The sequence below is a fragment of the Apus apus genome, chromosome 3, assembly GCF_020740795.1.
Source record: "Apus apus isolate bApuApu2 chromosome 3, bApuApu2.pri.cur, whole genome shotgun sequence".
In the NCBI taxonomy this organism is placed as follows: Eukaryota; Metazoa; Chordata; class Aves; order Apodiformes; family Apodidae; genus Apus; species Apus apus.
The window spans coordinates 67,784,923-67,808,321 of record NC_067284.1 but is presented as its reverse complement, the minus strand read 5'-3'; the positions used below and the strand labels follow the sequence as shown (position 1 = coordinate 67,808,321).

General features: G+C 42.8%; 1 protein-coding gene across 5 annotated transcripts; it reads right to left on the bottom strand.

The window, feature by feature from the left end:
• Positions 1-439: 439 nt before the first annotated feature.
• PACC1 (proton activated chloride channel 1) lies at positions 440-21,681 on the bottom strand. 5 transcript variants are annotated; one of them, XM_051616335.1, is made up of 9 exons: positions 21,505-21,681; positions 20,129-20,219; positions 17,475-17,634; positions 15,904-16,113; positions 13,701-13,855; positions 12,202-12,344; positions 5,810-5,954; positions 2,935-3,039; positions 440-1,153 (listed from the first exon to the last, which is right to left on the bottom strand). In XM_051616335.1, exons 3-9 carry the CDS (start codon positions 17,512-17,514, stop codon positions 992-994), a joined length of 960 nt encoding a protein of 319 aa, XP_051472295.1. In that variant the 5' UTR covers positions 17,515-17,634; positions 20,129-20,219; positions 21,505-21,681; the 3' UTR covers positions 440-991. The 5 variants fall into 5 exon arrangements, with proteins under 5 accessions (XP_051472295.1, XP_051472296.1, XP_051472297.1 ...); XM_051616336.1 differs by having other exon boundaries at positions 17,475-17,571; XM_051616337.1 differs by lacking the exon at positions 21,505-21,681 and adding an exon at positions 20,621-20,675.
• Positions 21,682-23,399: the final 1,718 nt, after the last annotated feature.

Here is a 23,399-nt window from a genome sequence, read left to right as displayed (position 1 = left end):
GCTCCTTCACTTGCAACAAAGCCTGCAGAGCAAACACACAGTGGTGCACTGCTGCCCTGTGGCCTCCACAAGTCTGAGTTAGGCATCTAGAGTAACAAGGGACTTATAAGGAAGAAAAAGAGGACACCACCACTGCACCATTAATTAGCACACATTCTCTAAGTAACAGAGAATCGCATTTAAATACCAGGCTGATGAAAGACTATTTTTCACTACTTCAGCACAGACTGGGGAGAAAAGGGATGAGCAACAGCCTGAGACTGACTTTGAAATCTATGCCCAGGTATTGGGTTGCTTGACTTTACCTGAAGTTGGACTGATGAGGAACAGATGTTTGGTTTTCATCTCACCTTGCTGTAGTACTCCTGCCTGCACCACCTCCTAGTAAAGCTCCAGCTGAACCCAAAAGCAGGTGGTTGCAAAGGATGTACACAATATGTTATTTGAAGTATTTTTTTTAATATTACAGTCACTATACTTTAAAAATTACACATAATAGAATTCCAGTGTATTTAGTTTTAACACATATTTGCAGAGGGGAGGCCAGACTGTTTTGTTGAGTGCTTTACCATCCACTAAACAGTCAAGGAAGTAGCTGCATTACAATAGCAGATGCAGGTCATGGCTCATGCAGATGTTAAATGGTCTCCTGTTCTGAGAAGCATTTAAAATCCATCCCTTTTTTTTAGAGCTGTTTAGAACAATTACAGTGTTGACTTTCTGAACATGACTGAATTCTCTCCTTCTCCCTTGGTCCCCTCATATTGAGGTAAGCTTGTTAAATTTGGAATAGAAAAGCATGAGTTTGTTAGACCTGTCCTAGTAGTTAGCTCCTTTCTGAAGTTCGAAGGCCACTTCACTAGGCTGGTCCTCCAGCCATAATTTTTCCAGAAGGAAACATACCTGGCTTGCATCTTTAACTGTTGATTGAAGTTTATTCCAGTTATTTTCTATTCCTTATGTTATGAACAGTTAAAAGGCAGTCTTAGTCTCAGTTTATGTGGTTCATTACTTGGCTCCTCCTCTTCAGATGTCTCTTTCGGATTTTGATCATCCACTTAACACTTAACTTAGCAAAGTCTGCTGCCTTAAACAAAGCCAAAAAGATACCACAAAGAAGAGCAATCATGTTCCAGGGATTTGCTGTGATAATCTGAAAGAGATTAAAAATATTATTCCCCTCCTCTGGCTCAGTGTATATTACACCTATTAAATAACAAACAATTCCATTTTTCAAACTCAAGTGTTTAGCAGCCTATTCCTTTACACTGCAGAGGTGGCCTGCAGTGCCTTCTCCACACATCTGCCTCACACCATGGTTTTCTGATTCCTGCTGTGAGGAAGAAGACACACCCTACTAGCTGCTCAACTCCTTTTAGACTATTTCACATTACTGGACTGTTTAAAACTTTACAGACAGATACACTTAAAATGCTAATTTTAATATTAGTGATGACAATTTACTATATTATTTGAAGGTTTACAAACATAAGCAATCACACTAAAGAAGACAGAAGAAGCAACTACTGCAAAGCTCTGACAAGACGGCCTTGTAATGCTATACACCAGCTTTTGATAGTGGCAATTGTTTCAGCAGACCTACAGCAGCTGCTTTGTGTTTCTATTTTTAACTAAATTTGTTTCAAGAGTAAAGTTTATTTATAGTTTGCAATTCTCCTCGCACCTTTAGGCACAAGGATGATTTCTAGGATCTCAGAGGAAGCAAGCAGAGCTCAACTTAGGCAGCAATAAAGCACACAGCTGTGGGACTCTCCACAGAGTCCAACTCCTGGCAGTCAGCATGAGCACAGCATCACTAGGTCATTACCTGCGTCCAAGGTCTCAAACAGGCTTTCTGTATTTGTTAATTCTTCTGAAAGCAGCAGTGCTGGCTGCCAGTGCTGGTGAACTATGACCTCTTCAGCAAGAGGAAACAAGCATCCCCCAGTCTACTGGACCAAGGGCACCTTTCAGCTCAAAGACAGCAGAGGTGTGAACCCCACCTAGCAGAGAGTAGCAAGAGGTGCCAGGAATAGGACTGGGCTCTTGAGGCCAAGGAGGTTCCTGCACTGAGGAGAGTGCCTGGCCCCAGCACAGACAAGACCAGGAGTGCACAAGACCAGCTACCAACTCGGCCCCACAGAGTCTTCATACACACCCTGGTTTTGGGCAAGAAAACAAGAATGCTGTGGATTTTGCGGGCGATGACCTTTGTTTATCAGGTAGGGCCACTTTAAATGCACAATTTTAAACAGACTGTCCTTGCACACTTGCCATTTTACACTCTTCTGGGGAAGGCTATCTTACTTTTTCCCCTCAAACACTAGGAAAACAAGACCTAGCTCACGTGCTCAAAGCACATGTACCCATGGCAAACATCTGCACACCTTCTAAGCACTCTGGTGACTGATCATGGTCTTGTCTGGCATATCATATGACTCTGGTTGCAGTATATTGAGATAAATTTTAAAAAGCTTTTTGTGCATTTGAACACAGTACCAAATTCTATTCTCATAACAGATAAAAAATATACCAAGTTACCATTATTCTAATTTAAGCTGAGGTTTATTGCTTGTCAATTAATAAAGTAATCAAATTGGTTTATCCAAGTATACTTATTTAAGCAAAAAATTCAGACCTGACCTGAAGCTACACTTTGCTAGAACAGAGGGGATGTGATTTTTCTTAGCTGTGTGGACCTTCAGCTGCAAACAGAATGCTTAGTGTCACCAACAGAAAGGTATCACATGGTCTTGACCTCTGAACATTCATTACTGGATCTAAGGAAGAACCTAGACTGAAATTTCAGAAGTAACCTCACTCTTCTGCTGAATTTCTGGTTGGAGTGAGGTAACAGAGGCACGAACACACACACAACATGCAAACCACAAGCATGTACAGTCAGACAATTAAAAAGGGACTAGTGTTACTCACATCTTGAACCGTCTGTATAAAAGGATCTTTCCATTCAAATACCACAAAAAACAGCTGGTCACCTCTTGGTTTAGTTCTCTGGTCAATATAGTTAACCACACTAGTCTGGAGAGAGGGGGAAAAAAAAGTGCAGGTTACTTTCTTCACTGGTGTAATGAGTCTCCTCTGAAACTGAAAAGGCTTCCAAGAAGGTGAAAACAGCAGATACTGCTTAAGGACTTCCACTTCAGCCTTCCTTTCCATGGAACAATAGGCTCCCAGAACACGGAAAGAGCCATTTCCTCCATCTGTCTCATGTTCATATTCTTAATAAAACACCACAATGCCATTTTTACACTAGTAGCCAGGGCCCTGATTTTATTATATAGTTTTTCCCAATCGGGGGCGGGGGGGGGGGGGAATTTCATTTGCGAAATTAATTTACTTGGGGTAATACAGCATTTGGAAGGTTCTCATGAATTAATGCAAAATTACTTTCATTTACCAAGACAACTACACGGTGGTGGCAGGAAGATGTTTTTTTAAAATATATAAACAGTTGTGGAATAAACTAGAGAATGCTGTCCATTTGAGATTGATGGTCAGTGCTAGAGAGGTTTAGCACAATTCCAGCAGGGAACAGTTTAGGATTCCAGATGGATATTACAGCCACATGAAATCAAAGCCTTAAGAACCACAATCAGGAAAGTACTAAGGCATCAGGCCTGCTCCCTTTTCCAGCCCCCAAAGGCTTATTTCCATCTTGGTGTGTGCACACAGGTGTACTGCTGCTCTTCCTATGGCAGTTTAGTACTGTACTGGAGGTAATGAATCCAGCAGTACTGTGACTTCATTTCTGGGTTGTGACAGGAACTATAGGTATAAAAAAATTGATTCAGGTAAGAGGGATAACCTAGTAGAAAAACCTCCTGTCTACCATGGCTTAGTTTCTCCACACACCCTGCCCTGGCCAGATTTTTAGGCGGTAAACATAGAGAAGGAGGAGCTAGAACAATGTGACTATCCAGAGCATATGAGAGCTTCAGCACCTCGTGTTTTCTGGTCACATTTGCTGCATGCTTACCCTATACTTCTATAGCTCCTTTAATTACTGCAGTGTACCAGCATCCCAACTACACTCACTCAAGAAAACTGCACACCAGGAAACAAACAGTACACAAAGCTAAATTAAGGCAATGGAAAAGGAAAAAAAGACAAAGTAATGACTACTGGGCTAGTTAGCATGCTGACTGTGCTATTTGGCTTAGTATTTGTATCCATCTTTCTGGTATGCTGTCTCCCAATTTTAGATCTGAAAGGCTAATGGACTTCCTTATGCAATTTAAGCAGATGATGTACTGTCAAACAAAACAAGTACAATTTATGTCTGAGCTATTTCAGCTTCTACTGTATTACTGACAGGGATGTGAAACCCAAAATTCACATTTTTACTATTTCCTAGGTTTTTGTTTTATTTTCAAAACATCCCCCTCAGAAAAAAAACACACCCAAAAAAACCCCAACACAGTGTTTACCTACCCAAATGATCAAGAGTCCATAACTGCTGGACAACATGAATGTTTTTTTTATAGTCACAAAAAGTTCTGCTTGATTCTGTTTGAATCAGCTTTTCTCTTCCACTTTGCAACAGGTTAGACTTGGGCACACAAAGGAGGACCCTCAAAAATCCTACACTTGTTAAGTACCAAATGGCAAGTGACACAGAGCTGCAGGTGATGAAGGACAGACAACTGCTGTTAGCGCTTATGTGGCAACAGCTGATGACTGATGCATCCTTTCATCTTCTCTGAACTAGGGCATTAGTTTAGGACTTGCAAGTCTCCAGTGGAGGAGGGTACCCATCTCAGTCCCAGCTCTGATCTTCTGTTAAGGCTTTGCCACATAAGGCCCCAACTGTGAGAATTAAATAGGAGAACTTAAGATTCTGCTTCATTCCAATCTCCACAAAGTACTCTTTCCAAGTGTACCACAGACGAACAGACAGTATTTTCTTTGCAACACATGCTGTCTGAAAAGGACTGCCCTTAAAATTCTCATTTCTCATCACTAATGAGACACTTTTTCCCCATCCAACACTAGAAGCAAAATAGCAAACTCAAAACACAATTAGTCTCCTGTCCATTAGTATGCACAGAACAGGAATGAAAGTCAGACTCCTTTAATGTCTAGTTAAGTTTGCATGTTCCACCTGCATATTTTCTCGTTTTAAATGATGCAACAGGTTAAGTTATTCAAGTGTTTCTAAGGATAAAAATCCCAAACCCAAACAAAGAGCAGACTGGAGAATGCTACAAAGGATACAAGGCCTCTTCATCCTAACATCAGCCCTTCAGGCAACCTAAACAATACCTCTTTCCAGTACTACCTATTATTTAGACAATTCCTTTGGCAATAGTTCCCCACCTTGAACAGGGATAGCTGGTGTTGATATTCCTGTGTCAGTCTATTCAGGGCCTGATCTTAGACCACTGCTGTCACTTCTGACACATTCCTTGAATGGCCTGGATTTTCTGGCCTCCCTGTCAAGGGATGTTTCTCTGAGATGTGTCACTAGCCATATCAACAGCCACACACAAAGACATTAGTCTTTCACAAACCCCCTCCATGTAACAAAAGAATAACTGTACGGACAAAACTGCTCAGTGGCAAGTAAATGGTATAATGGATGCAATCAAACAAAAAACAAGCTCCTGATGTTTCACTTCACCACCCAAGCCACCCATCCTTCTTCCAACTCATATTGCTATTTGTCCCAAGAACTGGTTCTGTTGGCCCGTTACCATTAAAACCATGGCTGTAACTAGTTCTTAATAAATTAAGAAGTCTCACAAAACTCTTCCTGAGGATTTATAAAAAGTATTATTATTATTTTTACCTCTTGTTTGAATTCAACAGTTTCGCTGCCATCTTCTTCTTTTGTTTTCACCAAAGACATCCTGACCCAAGTCCGAAAGCCTCCAGAAAACTTCCAGCTGGAGTATGAACTTTCACACTCCTTCATGAATTCTGCTTTTTCTGGACTAAAGGAAAAAGACCATTACTTTACTGACCAAACTCAAGAGTGGTATCTGAGCACTGTAGGCAGGAGAATGTCAACCCTTCAGGCACTTCAAAATGTGTTCTCAATTCCTTTTATATTTTAACTGCTAAAATTCAGCATACCTGAAACACTGTGAGTAGTGATATTTTGATTAATGGTAGCACTTGCACTCCTGTGTTCTTAACCATAGAAGACTTACCTGGTGCCCTACCACCCTGGAGTTCTGCCTGTCCCTAGGGATTGTTCTGCCTTATAGGGGAACTTCGTTCTGCTCATCTGTCACCTCTGCAACAGAAAGGAGCAGAGCCAGGACCCCAGGAGACCACTCACCATAATGCTAGGAAGCAAGATGTGAAAGGAACAGCCTAGAGACAGGGCAGGCTGCTTCGCCCATTTCTGGGATGCAAATAAATTGGTTGCAATGCAAACATACTTAAAATGCTTTGAAATGTACACTTAGCGTATTCCTATTGTTTTCCTATCCTTTGATGTAAGGCTCCCATCTACAATAACATGGCTGCTTTCCCGATATGCAATCACAGATATTTTAGCCCCAGAACGGCAGGACTGCTTTATGTCTTTTCTTTAATACTGTGACAGTAAGCAGTTTTAAGTCTTCCAGTGCCCCTCACACTGCAATTGGTAAAGAGGCAGCTTTAAGGCATATCTGGTCTTCATTCTGTCTCTATCAACTGCACAGGACTCAATGCATTAACCAGGCTATTTACTTGGAGCTTGCTTGTGCTGTGATTTTAGCTACTTTCATGTCATCTTTGAAATAAACCTGGCCCTGCAGCTGCTTTTCAATGTTTCATTTGAGATGAAGGGGTAAACCACTGTGATGAGTCATGAATCATTAAAGCACAGACTGCTATTTTCATTAGAGACAGATTTCAGGTTGCAGAGATACATCAGGGTATGCTGGTCCTCGAGACAAGGGAAAGGGTTTTGACTCAGACTGAGTCCACCTTCCTATGTGAAGGAAAAGAGTAGACTTTGCTTATATGGCAGAGAGGGCACGGCTAGATCTTTTGGGAGATTAAGATCTTTTAGTCTATCAAAGAAAGATGCAAAGAAGTGTGGAACAAAGATGCAAAGAAATGTGGGAGAAAAGCAGAGTTGAAGAAGTACGCTCTTCTCCCAAAGAACTGACCAGTCAGAAAGATTTGTCCTGTACTGGGTGGATTTGCACTTTTCCTGTCTTTTTCCTTAGTTTTCTAGAACTGGGGGTCTTTCCTGCAAACCAAGATGTCTTGTCTAGAAGACAGCAAGAACATCAACTGATAAAAAGATCATACTGATGGCTACTCTGTACTACACTTCCTGCTCAGGCTTAATAAATGAACATGCACACATTCATAGGAAGGCAAGAGCTAGCAAAGCCATTGCTCTCAAGCCAGGTCTCAGGGGATATGCTCAAACACAGAACTCCACTGTGCATACAAACAGAAACGAGAAGCATTTCTGGAAAGAAAAACTTTGCTATCCATCAAGACAGATGATATTCCAAGAGTGCTTTAGCAGGTTAAGAATATCTTTATGGATTTGTGACATGATCGGCTAGTTCAGTTAGGATGTTAGTTAGGATGGCAGTGCACCTCTCTAACCCTCACAAGGAAGACATGAGCAAAGCATCAGAACAAAGCCCGCTGCCTGACATTTCCTCACCATACATACCAATGACATAAGAAGACCTAATCTGACAATGATTTCTCCCCCTTTGGTGAGTCCAGCAGCAGCTGATGGGATAGTAAGAAAGAGCATGGTGCTTTGCCGCTCAGAGGAACATACATAATAGCCCTTTGCCAGCCACTCATATGCCTAATGCATGACTAAATACAGCATCCTAGAAAAGCTTTCCAAACCAACATGGAAAATTGAGGTAGGAAGTTATGACACAGAGCTGAATATTACAGCCACAACTTACATGGTAAGCACACAGCAGTAGTATACTTGGCCTTCAACAGTAATTCTAAGCTTGCAAAAGATTAATAATATCTTAGGAGAAACTGTGGAGAAGCGATCAGAGAAGGCATCTCCTTGTGTGTGCCCATAATCCAGACCCCTGCTGCAGTGTCAGGAAAAAAAAAAAGCAGGGCTGGGGCGGTGGGTTAGGGAGCAAAGAGGCACAAGATTTGCACAAATGACAGCAGAGAGCAAATAACACAGCTTGCAAAACACAACTAAGTGAACCGACAGGCAACTGATTTTATTCTGAAGAACAATTGTCCAGGCTGTTTCTTTTAATTCCCTCTTCACACCAGAAACAGACACCCTGCAAAGGCTGCACTTCATTTTTTTCTGTTCAGTACATTCTTCTATCTATTCCACTGGAATTCCTGGAACACTCTGCACCAGGGTCTCCCAAGGTATGAATGGTACCTCAAGATCATGCAAAAATTCCTAGATCACAGCAAAGAAATGCAAGAGGCCACTGTCTCAGGTAAACTACAAAAGCCCTGGTCTCCTCTCAGCCAATCCTCTCTGGTAACCACTGACAGTTCAAACAACTACCAGGGAGCCCACTGCCTAAGCACAAACTGATCAATGTCAGACCACAAGATTGTATTTTTACCAACTCTGGGAGTTTCTAACCTAGTTCTGGGCTGGGCTCTAGCTTTGCTGTGGATGCTTTCAACATGGATCTCTATGGATCAACCCACAAGAGTCAGCTTAGGACATGCCACCAGCAGATTCCAATGCAAAAGCAAGACCTAAAACCACAGATGGGTTAAACCCAGTTGTGTTTAATGCTTTTGCTTTGCCCTAGACTAAGAAACTCTCAGACAAACAGCTATGGGAGCTAATAAAGGGTCAGGTGGCATGGTACCAAAAGTCTAGGCCCTTCTATGTTATAATTTATTTCTCTGTATGCAGGAATCCAGACCAGAGATGTGAACATGGAGCTCTGTTTAGACCCTCAAATAATCTCTGACTTGTTCAGACTGGTATTCATGATCTCACATGACCGTAAATTATTTTACATACTATGCTAACAATGGTTTGTAAGCAATGTGTTCAGAGGATTTTCTTCTTAAACCCATGTATTATAGTAATGACAGTTCAAGAAAAGAACTTGTATTTTTAGCTATGCTTTGGTACTTTGCAAGGGTTTCATTATTTCTTTCCCTCCAATTAATATGGTACAGACAGCAGCTGCCACTGTCTTAAAAGAAAAAAAGAAAAAAGCCAGTGGCAGTATCCCTTCAACTCACAGGCCAACAATACCACACAATTCAGCAGTGTTTTGTGAAGACCAGAACAAAACGAGCAGGCACTGCCAGTTTCATGTAGTCTGTTGATCCAATTTTAACAGAAGAACTGCAGAGAATAAAACCCTTGACAGAAACAACTGGACCTTCCTTGAGTCCTCACCACTTGCTATGCCTCAAAAAGCTCTTAAAGACCAGTCTCTAGATGCCATTTTTATAATTGCCTATGGCTGATGCTTGCAGCAGATTTCACTAATATGATTACTGCTATATAATGCAAAAGTGAGCTGCACATACTGTCTACACAGAAACTGTGGTACAGATACAGAAGGACTCTTCTCACCAATTTCAAGGGGTTTTGGATTGTGATTTAAGATGATGGAATACCCTAGACATGTATTTTACAGAAGTCTGCCTGCCCAGTCCAGCCTAAGCTGTTTGCAGCCATGGCAAAACACTGTAAAGGTAATTATGGTATCTCATGAGTTTGAGCATATCTCTCAGCCTCTTGGTTAACATTTTACATTAATTTCTGGATGCAGTGCTAACAATATGCTCTCATAACTAGTAAGTGAGACTCTTTGTCAGGAAAGGTAATCAACAGCATTCAGTAACTGCAGTTTTTAGAGGCTGTGTGGAAGGACAAAATGTGCACTGTCAAAACACAACAGTTTCTATGGATATCTTCGTCCAGACTTCCCATCAACTAAATTTAGCACCTGCTGATGAACTGGAAATAATTTCTATTTTCTCTTCTGCTGCGAGTGGGACAGAACGAGTACATCCACATATGCATGTGGTTTCACAAGCCCATCATAGTCAGGAGAAAACATAAACTTTCAATCTACCCTGAGTTCATGCCCTGGGACACCAGGGAAGCAATACTCAATACTGGGCAAGCCGAACCATAAAATTTGTCCCAAGCTTTGGAGGATGCTATACAAGAGACACTACTGGCCTCTTGCACACAACTGGTTCTCTTACCTTATTTCATCTAGACACGCAGATCATTTACTACTAAGTTTAAAGGCCTACATAGCTTTGCCAATTTTACTGTTATCTGGGTTAGTTAAAAACCAGTTCTAACTCATACTCCTACCACCACAAACAGGCACAAAGGATGCTTCCCTAAAGAGACATGACCGCTTCCTACATTTTTACTTTGTTCCAAACATAACCCAGACTCAGCGTTCACTCTCCCAGGCTTTGGTTCTGGTGCCTTCCAACACCAATACAAGGCAGCTTCTCTAGGAGCAAAGGGACACTTCTCCATCTCTTCAGTAATCGATTCTGCCATCTAACCAGTTTGATCTAGCAAACCTGGAGGCAGGAGGTTGCAATCCAGGTTACTCCCAGGCGACTTACAGGTGACTCTTACTGATTCATCTACAGTGGCACAAACCAGCCCTGAAGCCAGGACCCTTGCAATACTGCTTACTGCTGTTTTGCACATCTAACCTGCCTTTGCACAACGTGTGGCACAAGTGTTGGGGACTGCAGCGTAGAGACGTGCAGCTCGCTTGCAGAAACACTACCAACTTCAGTAAGGACAGATGTATTTTAATTTGGAAAGAAACAGCTCTTTTAAATGGCTTATCTGAGCACAGCAATGTGGCTTACGAGACTTGAGTGTGCATAGACTGAGCTGTGTCTCAGTAAAGTTGGCTCATTCTGCAAATAGCCAAGAACCACATGCAACAGAACAATGCCTTCTGCTCTCTGTTGTTGTGTTTTCACAAGGGGTGGTCTCAGACAGTGCTTGTGTCTTGCAGTATAGAAAGAGATGTGCACCTTGCTGGAATCAGTCCCGCTGTACATACTGCTAACTGCAGCAAAAGCCACAAAAACTGAGAAAAAAAACCACAGAAGGACCTCCCACATCATTACTCATAACTAGTATTTTCTCACACAAGTATCAGTGTCTAAAATATGTGGAACATTAGCACTTTATGAGATGTTTCAGTACAGTTACAGAAAGTACTTAATGAACTTCAGATCTCTCCTTCACTGAAGTAGAAATGATCTGTAAAAAGCAAATTCAGAGAATTGGTCTTCGGCCACCCAGCGATACGGTGCCTGAATAATTCCAGTCTTTGCTCAGTCTGAAAAGGACCAGTAGTATTATGTCTAAGGCTCCAAGAATGCTTTGTTACAATAAAACGTTACTTCTCTTCCCCTCCCTCACCTAATTTCGTTCTGCATACGACCTTTATCCCCTGTCCCTTTGTCACTGAGCATCTGACTTTTATCAAATTAAGGCTTTCTATTAAGTCTCACTGTGACTAATCACTCTTGTCTAGTTTTTAATCTGGATCGGAGAGAACAGAACTTGAATTTAAATTAAAGCAAAAATTAAAGAGTTACGTGTGTAATTTATTCTCACAAAGTGGGAAAATGGTGAGGCTTTCAAGAAAGTTCAAGTCAGGATTAATTCCACTCCTATTAAAATTAGAAGGTTGATCAGTAACCCTAATGACACCAAGGTAAAATGATTATGAAGCAGTTTTGAAAATCCCACCTATAAAATTACATCATTCTGTAAAATCTTGCATAAAGGAAGTAATACAAAGAAGTATAGTTAATCTTTCCACGAAATCACAACAAATCAATCTAGGGAGCTGATCTAAATGCTTAAGAAAAACAAAAAAGAAGGTAGAGAAGCCTTAGTGTTCTCAGCGCACTTCCTGAGCACACTGCCCAGGACAGCACACTTCCTGATCACCCACAGTAGCAGACAGCTGTATCCAGCACACACTTCAAACTTTTAGATAGTGCAGCCACAAATGGCTGAAACATAGCTGAAGGGCAGTTTTTGTCACTGAAGAAGTCCTCAATTAATTTTCTAGAAGGTAAGATTAGTAACCTAAGACATAAAAGAGCATCAATATAACCCAAACCTTAAAAAAAAAAAAAAAATTACAATGAGAACAGAAAAAAGCCTGTCTGAATTTTACTAAAAGAGCTCTGCTTTCACTAGTAGTGTCATAGCAAGCTCAGGCTCATCCTTTTACATACCTGTTGATGAACTCTTGGAAAGAAGAAAACAGAAGGTAGTCAATGGCACTAAAATCTTGGTCTGTTCCATTTAAATGAAACTGCAAAAACACCAGTTCCTTTTTCTTCACATCACGAGGGCCTTGAACAACCAAAGCATATTTCTGTAAGCAAACAGAGATAGTGAGAGTAGCAGAGGAACCCTCATTCCCTGTTCATGAATTTGCCATATATCACAAAGACTCTATAAAAGTCTAATACACACAGAGATCTTCTAGACTGCTACTAAATATACGTCCATCGAAATATCTAACAAAAATGGCAACTGAATCCCTCCTTTTAGTTTAAAAATGAAGCTTTTACATCAAGATTCATTGTGCTTTCTAAGAAATCTGCTGTAATTCTATCACAGTCCTTTGCATTCATGTGGAATTACCAGTCAAGGCCCTGCAATCTGCCTTCGGCAGAAGGTCAGGCAAAACTGTTTTGAGCAAGTCCAAAAAAAATACTATCAGGCAGAATACAACCTAAAGTAACGCAGGTATTTTATCTAACAGCAAGCTGCTGCTTCCAAAAGGACTCAGCCAACTTGAACAGGGCTCTACATGGTTCAGAGATCTCTGCCTCAGTGCCTCTCCATTCAACTGCCAGGACTAGAGCCTACTGGCTCAGCAAGCTTCTACACAAATCTACCACACAGCATAAAAAGCAAGTTCTTACTTTGTTAAGGCATCCAAGAAGAGCACATTAGTGGCAGAAAGTAAACTAAACTTGCACCTAGAATATTACTCTCAAATATACTAAGGAATTGCTTCCTAGAAAGAAATTAATACTAAACAAAAGGCAAAAGATGAAGAGGAAAAAAGCTGACCAAACCAGTACGTAAAGAGTTTGTTCACATTTAGCTTCCTTAAAAACAATCTGAGCAATCACTCCAGATACAAATTACCATATTTAATACCTTATTTTTTGAACATTTATTTCTACAGAGGCTAGATTCCCTAATTTTTAAGGCTCATTTAAGAAGGAGTATCACTCAGTATTCCCATCTTATTGGCTGACAGCTTTTCAGTGTAACAAAACACTTGGTGCCCAGTTAAGATTTTTCCCAGTGTGGCAAAAATAGTATTTAATTCCCAGCAAATATACAACACAAGAAAAGCTATCCTACATTAATGGAATAAATGCTACTGTTTTCAATCAAAGCTACTTTTACTACATCAAGGAGTATGCTTGCCCTTTCATTTGGGAGAAGAATGAAGCAAGAGTTTCCTTCTGAAAAATGACTTATTTCGTCCCATTCAGATTTTCATGCTGCACACACCCACATGACAGCTCATCATCCATAACACATACACACACTGACTGGGGTCTCTTACATTTCTGAAAATAAAAGGACAGATGGCTTGAAAAAAAACAGAAGCAAGGATTTTTTGCAGCATTAAGTAAATATTTTTACTTTCAAATACCGTTATGAGCAAAGCCCCCACTGAATAAGCCTTGTTCTATTATATTATTACCATAGATTGATTAGTAAAAGGATCTGTGTAGTTGATTCTCTGAGTGATGCATTCAATGTCTCCTGGCTGACCTGGATTTATCAGAGGTGGAATGTGATCATAGTAATGATGCTTGCAGCTAAGCAGCTGAGCCTTGCCCGGGTAAAAGGCAATACCTGTTTTGGGAGAAAAAAACATTGAAGAGAGCTGATTTATTTTGCAAGTACACAGATTTTCTCTCTGTGATTTAACCCCACAGGATACTGAGCTATCCTCAAGACCCAGTAAAGCAATCAAATTAAACCACATGCTTCAGCATTTTTCTGGAGCAGGACAACAGTGCCAGCTGCATCAGGACAGAACCTCCATGATGTGTTGAAAAATAATCAGGGCTCATGTTCTGCTAGCACAATTCAAGGTTCACAAAGTCAGTGAGCTTCCTTAGTCTTTCCAGAAGCCAGCAGTGAATACATCAGTCCCTCTGGCCCCAAACTAAATGAATGTGTGAGTTAGGAAGACTACTGAATTTGAACAGGATGGTAGTGCTTCAGTATGTATATGTTTTCAGATATTATCATTTAATATGTCGAATTTTAATTTGAAATATTGTATGTACTACCCATGACAGATCAAAGATCACTGGCTGATCTAATGAAAGGAAAAGACACTCCTCAGAACATCCAACATCTTCTGTTCACTGAATGCAATGTCACAATAAAAATCAGAGCCATCTAACAAGTACTAACTATTACCATCCCTTATTACTTATATCACTAGGTAGGCAGGCTACTACTTCACCTGTATGGAAATTCATATATACCATAAATCTATGGTCTCAGACCAACAGCATGCGTTAAAAAAAACCCTCAGTCACCTCAGCTGTAGAGGTCTAGCAAATTAAAGGCCCAAAATCCCATTATGCCACACATGCCATGTAGTATTAGAAACAGGCTTGTCTGAAGATCATCTAGACCAACTACTAAAAAAAGCACAATTTCAGTTATTAGATATAAGTAACTCACACAACTGAAATGACCTGTCTGCCAAAACATGAGACATCAAAGGAGATAACATAGATCAGTCTAAAAATACTTTATCCCTCTATTCAGTGCTCCACACTTGCAACTTGCCATCTCATCACTTAGACCAAGCAATGAAGTAATTTAGGTTCCCTGATCTGGCAGGGATCCCTGTAAATACCCGTTTGGTTTTATATACATGTTGCTCTGCATCTTTAAATAACATTTTCTGCCTGTTACTGTACAAAAAGCTTACATGAAAAAAAAATAAAAATTAAAAAAAAGGAGTTGGGGAAAGCCTGCTCTTACAGTCAGATCCATTTGGTCCAAATGCAAGGACCTACTTTCAGAGCTGAGCCTAGCTGACCACACTGAAAAACAACTGCAGGAATATGGCAACAACTTGAAAAAGCTTTCAGTCACAATTACTGGAGTGGCTATTACCAAAATGTGGTAACACTTCAAACACAAGCACTATTTTTAAATTGGAAATTGACCTATGACTGTTCGAGATGCATTTGCTACCACAGCTCTATTTATGAACGGTTACTGGATAATTAAAAAAATAATAATGATAGAACTCACTAATAAAAAATTCTTCTGTGGTGTAATCCTTCCTGCAAACTGAAACACAGTCTTCTGATGCCACACTGCATTTTTATGACAACTTGTTCCCTGCAGTCATATCACATTTTCATTGCCTACTAATGTAATTCCAAGTTGTAAACAATGCAGAACAGAAACAGAAAGTGGCGTCATGGTTATTTTGTGGTTGGTTTGAGAAATTCACCTTCTTTACTGACAATAGCATCTCACTGTCCAGTGTACCATTGACATCCTGATACACATCTTATGTGCTACTCTGTTACATGATAGTTTTTGGAATATGTCCGTAAGGAATTTTCTTCTCTCCCTATAAGAGGACTCATTCTAGAGTATGAAAACACTCATCTACCAAATGCTGCACGATGCTTACTTAGCTGTCCTTCATGTTACTGGCATGAAAACCCCCAAAATATCCCCAAAATTTTTCCAACAATATTAACATTTCCATGGAAAGTTAACATTCATTAGAAAAGAGGAAGTGAAAGACTTAATAGCATTATAATCTCTCTGGGCCCTGGAAAATCAACACCAACAATGTAAAACAACTCAAGCTAAATGTGATCAGCAACTTAACCCATTTTGTTTGTTACTGGTCTTACCAGGTGCATCGTACAAGGACACTTCCTTGTAAGAGACAGACATGACTGGGTGCTTGAGCTTCTCCCTGAAGTCACTGATGGTTTGGTACACAAGGAACACAGCTACAGCCATGAGCAGCAGATAAATAAACAGGAGAATTACTGAAAAAACATTCTTTAGGCAGGTCTTGCTGAAACGCAAAGAAGGGGCAGTGGTACCCAGTTCACTATCTGGAACCAAACAGAATATGGATTAGGACTTTAAAATACAGATATTTGGGCTGAATTTATGTAGTTTTCATTCAAAAATCAATCACTTGAGAGGAAAGTAAGCATCAAACTCAGCTTGATTTAAAAAAAACAAAACACAACTATTGCTGGTTTTAGTGATCAGTCAGACAGCTGCTTCCTTCTCAAGCATGAAGCATAATCATCCAGAGATTGTGGCTCTTTTTCACGTGTTGAATTTGGCACTCTGCTTGAGGACACGGCTGGCAGGAAACGACATTTATTTTCAAGTACAACTCAGAAACAAAGTTTGAAGTTTGTAAGAAAAAAAAGTCTGTTGATGGTCAATCTTTCCTTCTGGAAAAAACAACTCCTTTCCCCCCCTCCCAGTCTGAAGTGATTCTTACAGACTCAGCATATGCACTGGCTGAGAGATGCAATATTCAAATGCTCTTACACAGCTATGACCATTGCATCTCCACCACAGAAGTTAGTAGCTATTGGGTACCCTCTCATTTTTGGATTCTAGTTCACAACTCCTTGTGCATAGTACATAAAGTTTCACAAAGGGATTCTTCCAATTACAGCTGTAAAAAGACTGACCCTATCTCTTACAGTCTGCTTGCCTTCAAAGCTTATTCTGTGAAGATCACATTTGCCTCACCTGTACACAGACACTGTCTTTCCCATATGCTTTGCATTCGCCATTTCTTTTGGCAATACTTGTAAGGGAAAACTTAATGTACTCGAGTTACACGACATGTTTTAATCATGAACAATATATAGCTGGAGATGCAAAAGGAGCATTAAAACTCAACACGTGAAAGGAGATAAGCTGGCACACTTGAAGCTGCCTTTTCTGTATGGTGTGACTTAATGAGTCAGGCCCTCCAGGCCTTGCCTTTCAATTATAAAAGCACAGTTTGGTGTTTGTTCCTTACCACAGCACACACTAGCCTTTTAGTAAATCCTACTGAACAGATAACCTCTTACAGAAGTCCGTGGCCACATACGTGTTCCCAAGTGCATTGCCAGAAGACAGCAGCCAAGGGAATTAGGGCATCAATATGAATAAACTTGCACTATTGAAACAAATACATCTTCAACAGCTGCAAAGCTTTCATAGAATCATAGAATATGCTGAGTTGGAAGGGACCCAGCAGGATCAACAAGTCCAACTCCTGTCCCTGTGTAGGGCACCCCTAGAATCACACCATGTGCCTGAGAGCATCATTCAAATGCTTCTTGAACTCAGGCAGGCTTGCTGCTGTGACCACTTCCCTGGGAAGCTTGTTCCAGTGCCACACACAGAAGCAGCTTACCAGGCACCTAAAATTGGGAATTTCTGGGTCAATAGTTCTCACCTGGTAAAATAACAGAGCTGTCATCTTCATGAACTTCCATCTCTCCTTCTCTCTCATCTGTTGGGTTTTCCAATACTCGCTCCACATCTTCACTCAGCTGTGTAGTTAAAACAGTGGTTCAATTTCCAAACATGCTCTCAACTTGCAATTGCTGGAATTTCTATGGTACAAATAAAAGAGGCTCCAACTAACCAAACACACAAAAGCATGCCCCCAGTGCAAGAGCACTCAACTTCTCTTCTACTTGTTCACCAAACAACAGTCATATCTATGTAGACTTACAACTAAAAATTAAGTGACTTGCATGCTGCACAAAGAAAAAGGCAGCACATTAAATTTAACCTACTTCTACCCTGCTGCTTCAACAATAACATCACCTTTTATTTCAAGATCAAAGTGATTGTTTCCCTGGCCGCTTCAGTTCACTTTAAACCCCCAATTAGGGCAATGGCCTCTGAAATACACAGGAACTTCATTCTGTCACTCAAGAATGTATTTTTAGGCATAAAGAAACCACAACACAGACCAGCAAAAAGAGCATTAGCCCTTCATAATAGAGAGGTGCATAAAGACTGATTTGCATTTTGGCAGGTATTAGGGCAAGTAACGCAAATGCAGTCTCAGGCACACAGGTAGGTGGGTCATCACACAACAACAGTCAAACATCCCTACAATTCTGGTACTTATTTGAGCTTACTGTACATATTATTATATACTAGTCATTATGCAACTAATTAATCTTTCAGTGTTTTTTTAAAACAGCAACAGAGACCAGATGTTCTCTTGTTTTGCTATTCAGAGCTCTGGGCCCAAACTGCCAAAACACTTCTGTCAGTCAGAAGCTTGTCACATCAGGTAGGCATCACAAGACATTGTGAAGCATTAGACTTTATGTATCTATAGAAATTTATGGATATGTATATATATATATAAGAATCTCCTGTATGCTTGCCAAATTTCTTCTATGGCCAGGAACAATATACAAATTACAGCTAGACAAAGCAGGGTATAAGCTTACAGCCTATCATGTTGCACAGTAACTGTCCAAACTAAACACTCAGCATCACCTACCTAACTAGGTAAGGGAGATTAGCTTTGTTCATATTTCAAGGAAAATGAGTGCAGAGTTAATGCAACAGCCATACCAAATGCTATTAAACTTTACACCCCCAACTTACTCAACAGTAATGTGCATGTATCCATAAGGAAGTGCTTTTCTTTCACCCAACTTTAATTCACTATTGAAATTATCATCATTATACCATTAACAGATCATCATTTGCACTTATTAGGAAAGAGTCCACTCATTTTACATCTTCAAAGTCTGACGTAAAGTCTCCATCACCTCCTGCCATATTTCTGTATTCATTTCCACCATACTAAGCAAGTTAAAAGCAGTTACCCACTTGTTTCTAAATGCTTGAACATAAACAAAGCATTATTTCCTATGGTGTGAGGCATGGAGTGAACAGGTAACTAATAGGCTAAATTCAGCTCATTTGCAGGAGACTTACAAGGGTCAAACCAAAGATACTTTTTTCAATTATCTTCATAAAATATGGGAAAAGTAACTCTCTGCCCTTCTTGTTCTATTTGTTTACCTGACCCAAAATAAGCTAACACAAGAAGAATATTCACTGAACCTCTCGTACTGCTTAAACCAAATCAGCTAAGATGCCAGTTCAAACTATACTCATACAAATTCCTTATACCAGAGTTGATCCTAAAGGTCTAGTAAGTTACCAAGCCATTGCAGTTTCTCAGCTCACTCCCACACCTCCCTGATTCAACCAAGGTTCCTCAAGTACAGGTACTTCATTGACTGAGGTTATGTAGGGTAAGCGAATTCTGTTCCTGACAGCAAGGACATCTCAACACAAGTTTAAACAAGAACACAACGTGCGCCATTTCTTATTCACTCAAGAGGCCCTACAGCAACTCTTCAATGTGAAGAGAAGAAAAACTCACAAAACGTAACCTTTCAGTATTTCTTAGATACAAAAAAAAAACCAAACAACAAACAACATGCAACTACATATTTTTATCTCTGCTCAAAAGGCAGACATAATTTCATAAGCTTTTCACACATAAAACCAGGGAAGGACAGCCAGTCAAAAGCAGTGCTGACATTGCCTCAGGTGCCATGGAGTAGGTTGAGCTGATGTGTAAGACCCCCTAAAACCAAATAATTTCACTGGAACTTCTGAACACCTGACTTCACAAGAGATTAAACCCAGAGGCCACCAAGAGCCTGGCACAGCTCACCATCTGCGTTCTGAGCATACAGCTGGCAGCACACTGACCCTACAAAGCACAGCAGTGCAAACCTGCAAACCCAACAACCCACAAAGGTACTGAGCTACAGCCTTCTAACGACTGGGAAGCAGCACCAGCACAGCTTTTCTGCATGACAGCTGATTCTAGTTCCTTCACACTTGACAGAACACCCAAATCAAGCCAAATTACAACAGTAAACCTGGCATACGCCAGCGGTGTTCACCCTCACAGGCCAGCTCTTCCTTCATCTTCTTTTTGATACAGCAGTGAAGCATGTTGTGAGTGCAGAAGTAACACAAACTTGCAGAGCCGTTAACATTGCAATAGGATGCAGAGATAGGATAGGGTGTCAAGAGCAGGAAGGGCATGAAACAGACCTTTGTTCAGCACTCCTCTGGGCTCTCTGCACGTGCAGCTGAGTGAGAAACAATTGCAGGAGCCTGCTCATGACCCGGCAGTCTTTCAGTCCTGCACACAGAAAGGCACCGGAAAAACAGAAGCTCAGAAAAGGCAATTCCATATATTTCAGCATCACTGTTAAGGCCAGGAGCATCACAGACTGTCCCAGGTGCCAGAGAAGGGATGGAAACGCAGCCGCTGCGCTTAAACACTATCTAGACTTGTGCCCCAGAGCCTGGGACAATCCCGAACTTGGAGTGGTGTCAGCAGCAGCTGACACACATGGCAGAAATGTAACATGCACTGTTCAGTCCATGCTTCAGGCATCACTGCAATTTCCTTAACTCTCTCAAGTACCTCCCTCTCAATGCAAGCTCTTACACGAGTTAATTTCATCCTGATAATAATCATGGGATAAAACCTTCCTACTGGATAAAACCCTCTTAAATAAAAGGAGAACTTGTCCATACAGGCCTTTAGCTGGTCCACTGATTCATCACCTTCCAATGCCTTCCAGCCTGACAGGAAAACCAGAAGCTGAAACTAAACAGACAGCACTAAACTAAATTAGAACGTATTGAAACAGTGCCCCAAACCACCCATCATCACACGCAGAGGAAAGCAAACATCTGCATTCCTTTCGCCTGCAAGATGCCAACAGAAGTGACCTGCTGCAAGTCTCCACCGCTGCTGAACTCGGCACAAACAGCTTGTGTCTCTCGCAGGAGAGATAAGAACGAGCAAGGAGCTCCTGTTGCTGGAGCTTGTACATTGATACGCAAACCAGGCGCTGCCTCGGGCTCTTGGCAGGGTGATAAGGCGGCTTTCAGCTTAGTTGTCAGAGCCCCGGTACCAAAGTCTCTTGCCACGCCCGACAGACCCTGTTAGGAAAGCCCCCGTGACAGCGCTCACCGGCCAGCCCTACCTCCCTCCTGCACTTCAAAGGACTGCTGCCCCTCATTTTAAACGCTTGCAAAGGAAAACCACGAAACTAATCGCACCCAGACCGCAACATCTTTCTGCGCGACCGGACGCCGCAGCCCCGGCAGCAGCCCCGGGAAGGCAGGCGAGCCTCGGGCCGGGCCCACCCGCCCGGCCGCGCTCCCGCAGGCGCAGACGGGCCAGCAGGGGCAGGTTCGGCAGCCGGAGGGCTCGGGGCAGCAGCCCGCCCGCTTGGCCAGGGCTCTCCGCCCGCGGCAGCCACTCGGCCGGCCCTGCCGAGCCGCGCAGCCGGGGCCCGGGGCTGAGCCGGGCTCACGGCACCAGCGCCCCGTGCAGCGGCTCTGCCCAGCGGCAAGCCCCGGCCCCTCCCGGCCCGCCAAGGCGCACGGGCCCTGTCCCGGCTCCCCCGTACCTCCTGGTAAGATGCGGACACCTCCGGTCTCGGCATGGCACCGGCGGCCCGCGGCTGCCGCCACCGCCCGGCCGCGCCGCACCAGACGCCGACACCGCGGCCGGGCCGAGCCGAGCCGGGCCGAGCCGAGCCGGGCCGGGCCGCCCTGCCCGGGCAGGCCACGCAGGCGCCGGGACCCCCGCTCCCCGCCCCGCACTCTGGCCGCGGCGGCGCGGGGGCTGCTGGGAGGCGTAGTCCGGCGCGAGCCGCCGTCCCGGCGGCGCGGGGCGGGGGGGGGGGTCGGTGCGGGGCCCTGCGGGACGGGGCCGCCCCCGGTGGGGCCGCCCGCCCGGCGCTGGCCGCCCGCCTCTCCCACGCCCTTGCTTCAGCCTCCAGAGCTCGCCCCGCCGTCCCTGCCGAGCTCTCTGGCTCCGGGCGGCCGTCCCGTCGTCCCCGCGCAGCGCTGGGGCTCGTCACACGCGTGACCGGGCTGTTCCGTGCGGGGTAGGAGAGCCCTTCTGCTGGAGAACACAAAGCGTCCCTCGTCGAGACGAGGGAAAGAACTCTTTTCTGCACCACACACAACACAAACTCTCCTACGCGAGACTCAACCAGACTGGAAAAGCAATTTAAAACGGTTTTGACCGGTCTCCCCACGATGCACACAACAGTACCTTTTTTTTAATTCTTTTTTTAAAATTATTTTTAATTGTTGCTGCCCAAGCTGATAGCAGAACACCAACAGGCTGGCTTGGAAACCAGACAGAAGAACTTCTTTCCAAGAAGAAGTTCCCATCCACGCTGTGCCCACAGCGGAGTGGCAGCAGTGGGGCTCTCCTGGAAGATAAAAAGCCAAAACAACGTAAGAGCTGACTCAGAGGCCGCCCATCCGCAAATACACCTACACAGCTATCTTCCTTCCCCAACGTGGAAGCAGTGGTTAACGTTTCATCACCAAGAAAAACCATCCACAACATTTCTTGTATTGAGATGCAAAACCGTAGTGGAGTCCCTGCACAGCAGATAATTTCCCTCTCTCTAAAACCCACACCTAGTAAATTAACCAAGGTTTGAAGCCCTTTGATAACAGCAATCCTAATATACAGCTTCTCCTTCCAGGAAGAAAATATCTGAGTTCTTGTTATTAATTTATTTATTGGATGTTTGCAGTTCAAAGACAGGCTCTAACTTATCCCCAAATCAGTAGTAACACTCCAGACAGATGTTGGCTAATATTCAGCACTTGCAGCCCTTCCTTGTGGAGACACTCATACATAATCGTTTCGGAATAAACGGTAAATCTGTAATATTACTTGAACCAACTGACAAACTTGCATCTTGCCCAGCAATATCCATCCCTGCAGCAAGCCGTGCGGGGTATTTGCAGGCAGAGCAACCAGAAAATTGCCGGAGCTCTCTCTCACGCAGTGTTCAAGAGCTGTTTTGCTCGAAGCCTTAGTAAAGGTCTCTCTTCTGCTTGACATGTCACGTCTGTCTTGTGGCGTGTGGAGTCAGCAAACAGGCAGAAAGGATGGGAATCCCATTCTGAAGCCTAGCTCTTCATACAGGCATGTCCCCCGCTGGTCATCATGCCGACACATGGTGACCCCTGTGCTCCTCATCTTGTGCCGCTTCTATCCTCCGGAGGAGGTTTATGGCAGCGTTGCTTTGGATCAGCTACTGCAGCTCTGCTTACACTAATGCATGGAACTGCCTTTGGACAGCCTGTGGAAACAGACAGGACCTCAGGCAACACGGAGCGGGTATTCTCCAAGATGGACTTAGGGAGTTTATAAAAGTGTTTATAAACAGTCCTCAAAGCAAAGATCAATCCCATTTTCATTGCCCGTTTACTGCCCAGATCCTTCTCCAAACTGTTCAGCTTTCACAAGGCGCTGCGCAAGGAGCGGAGACAC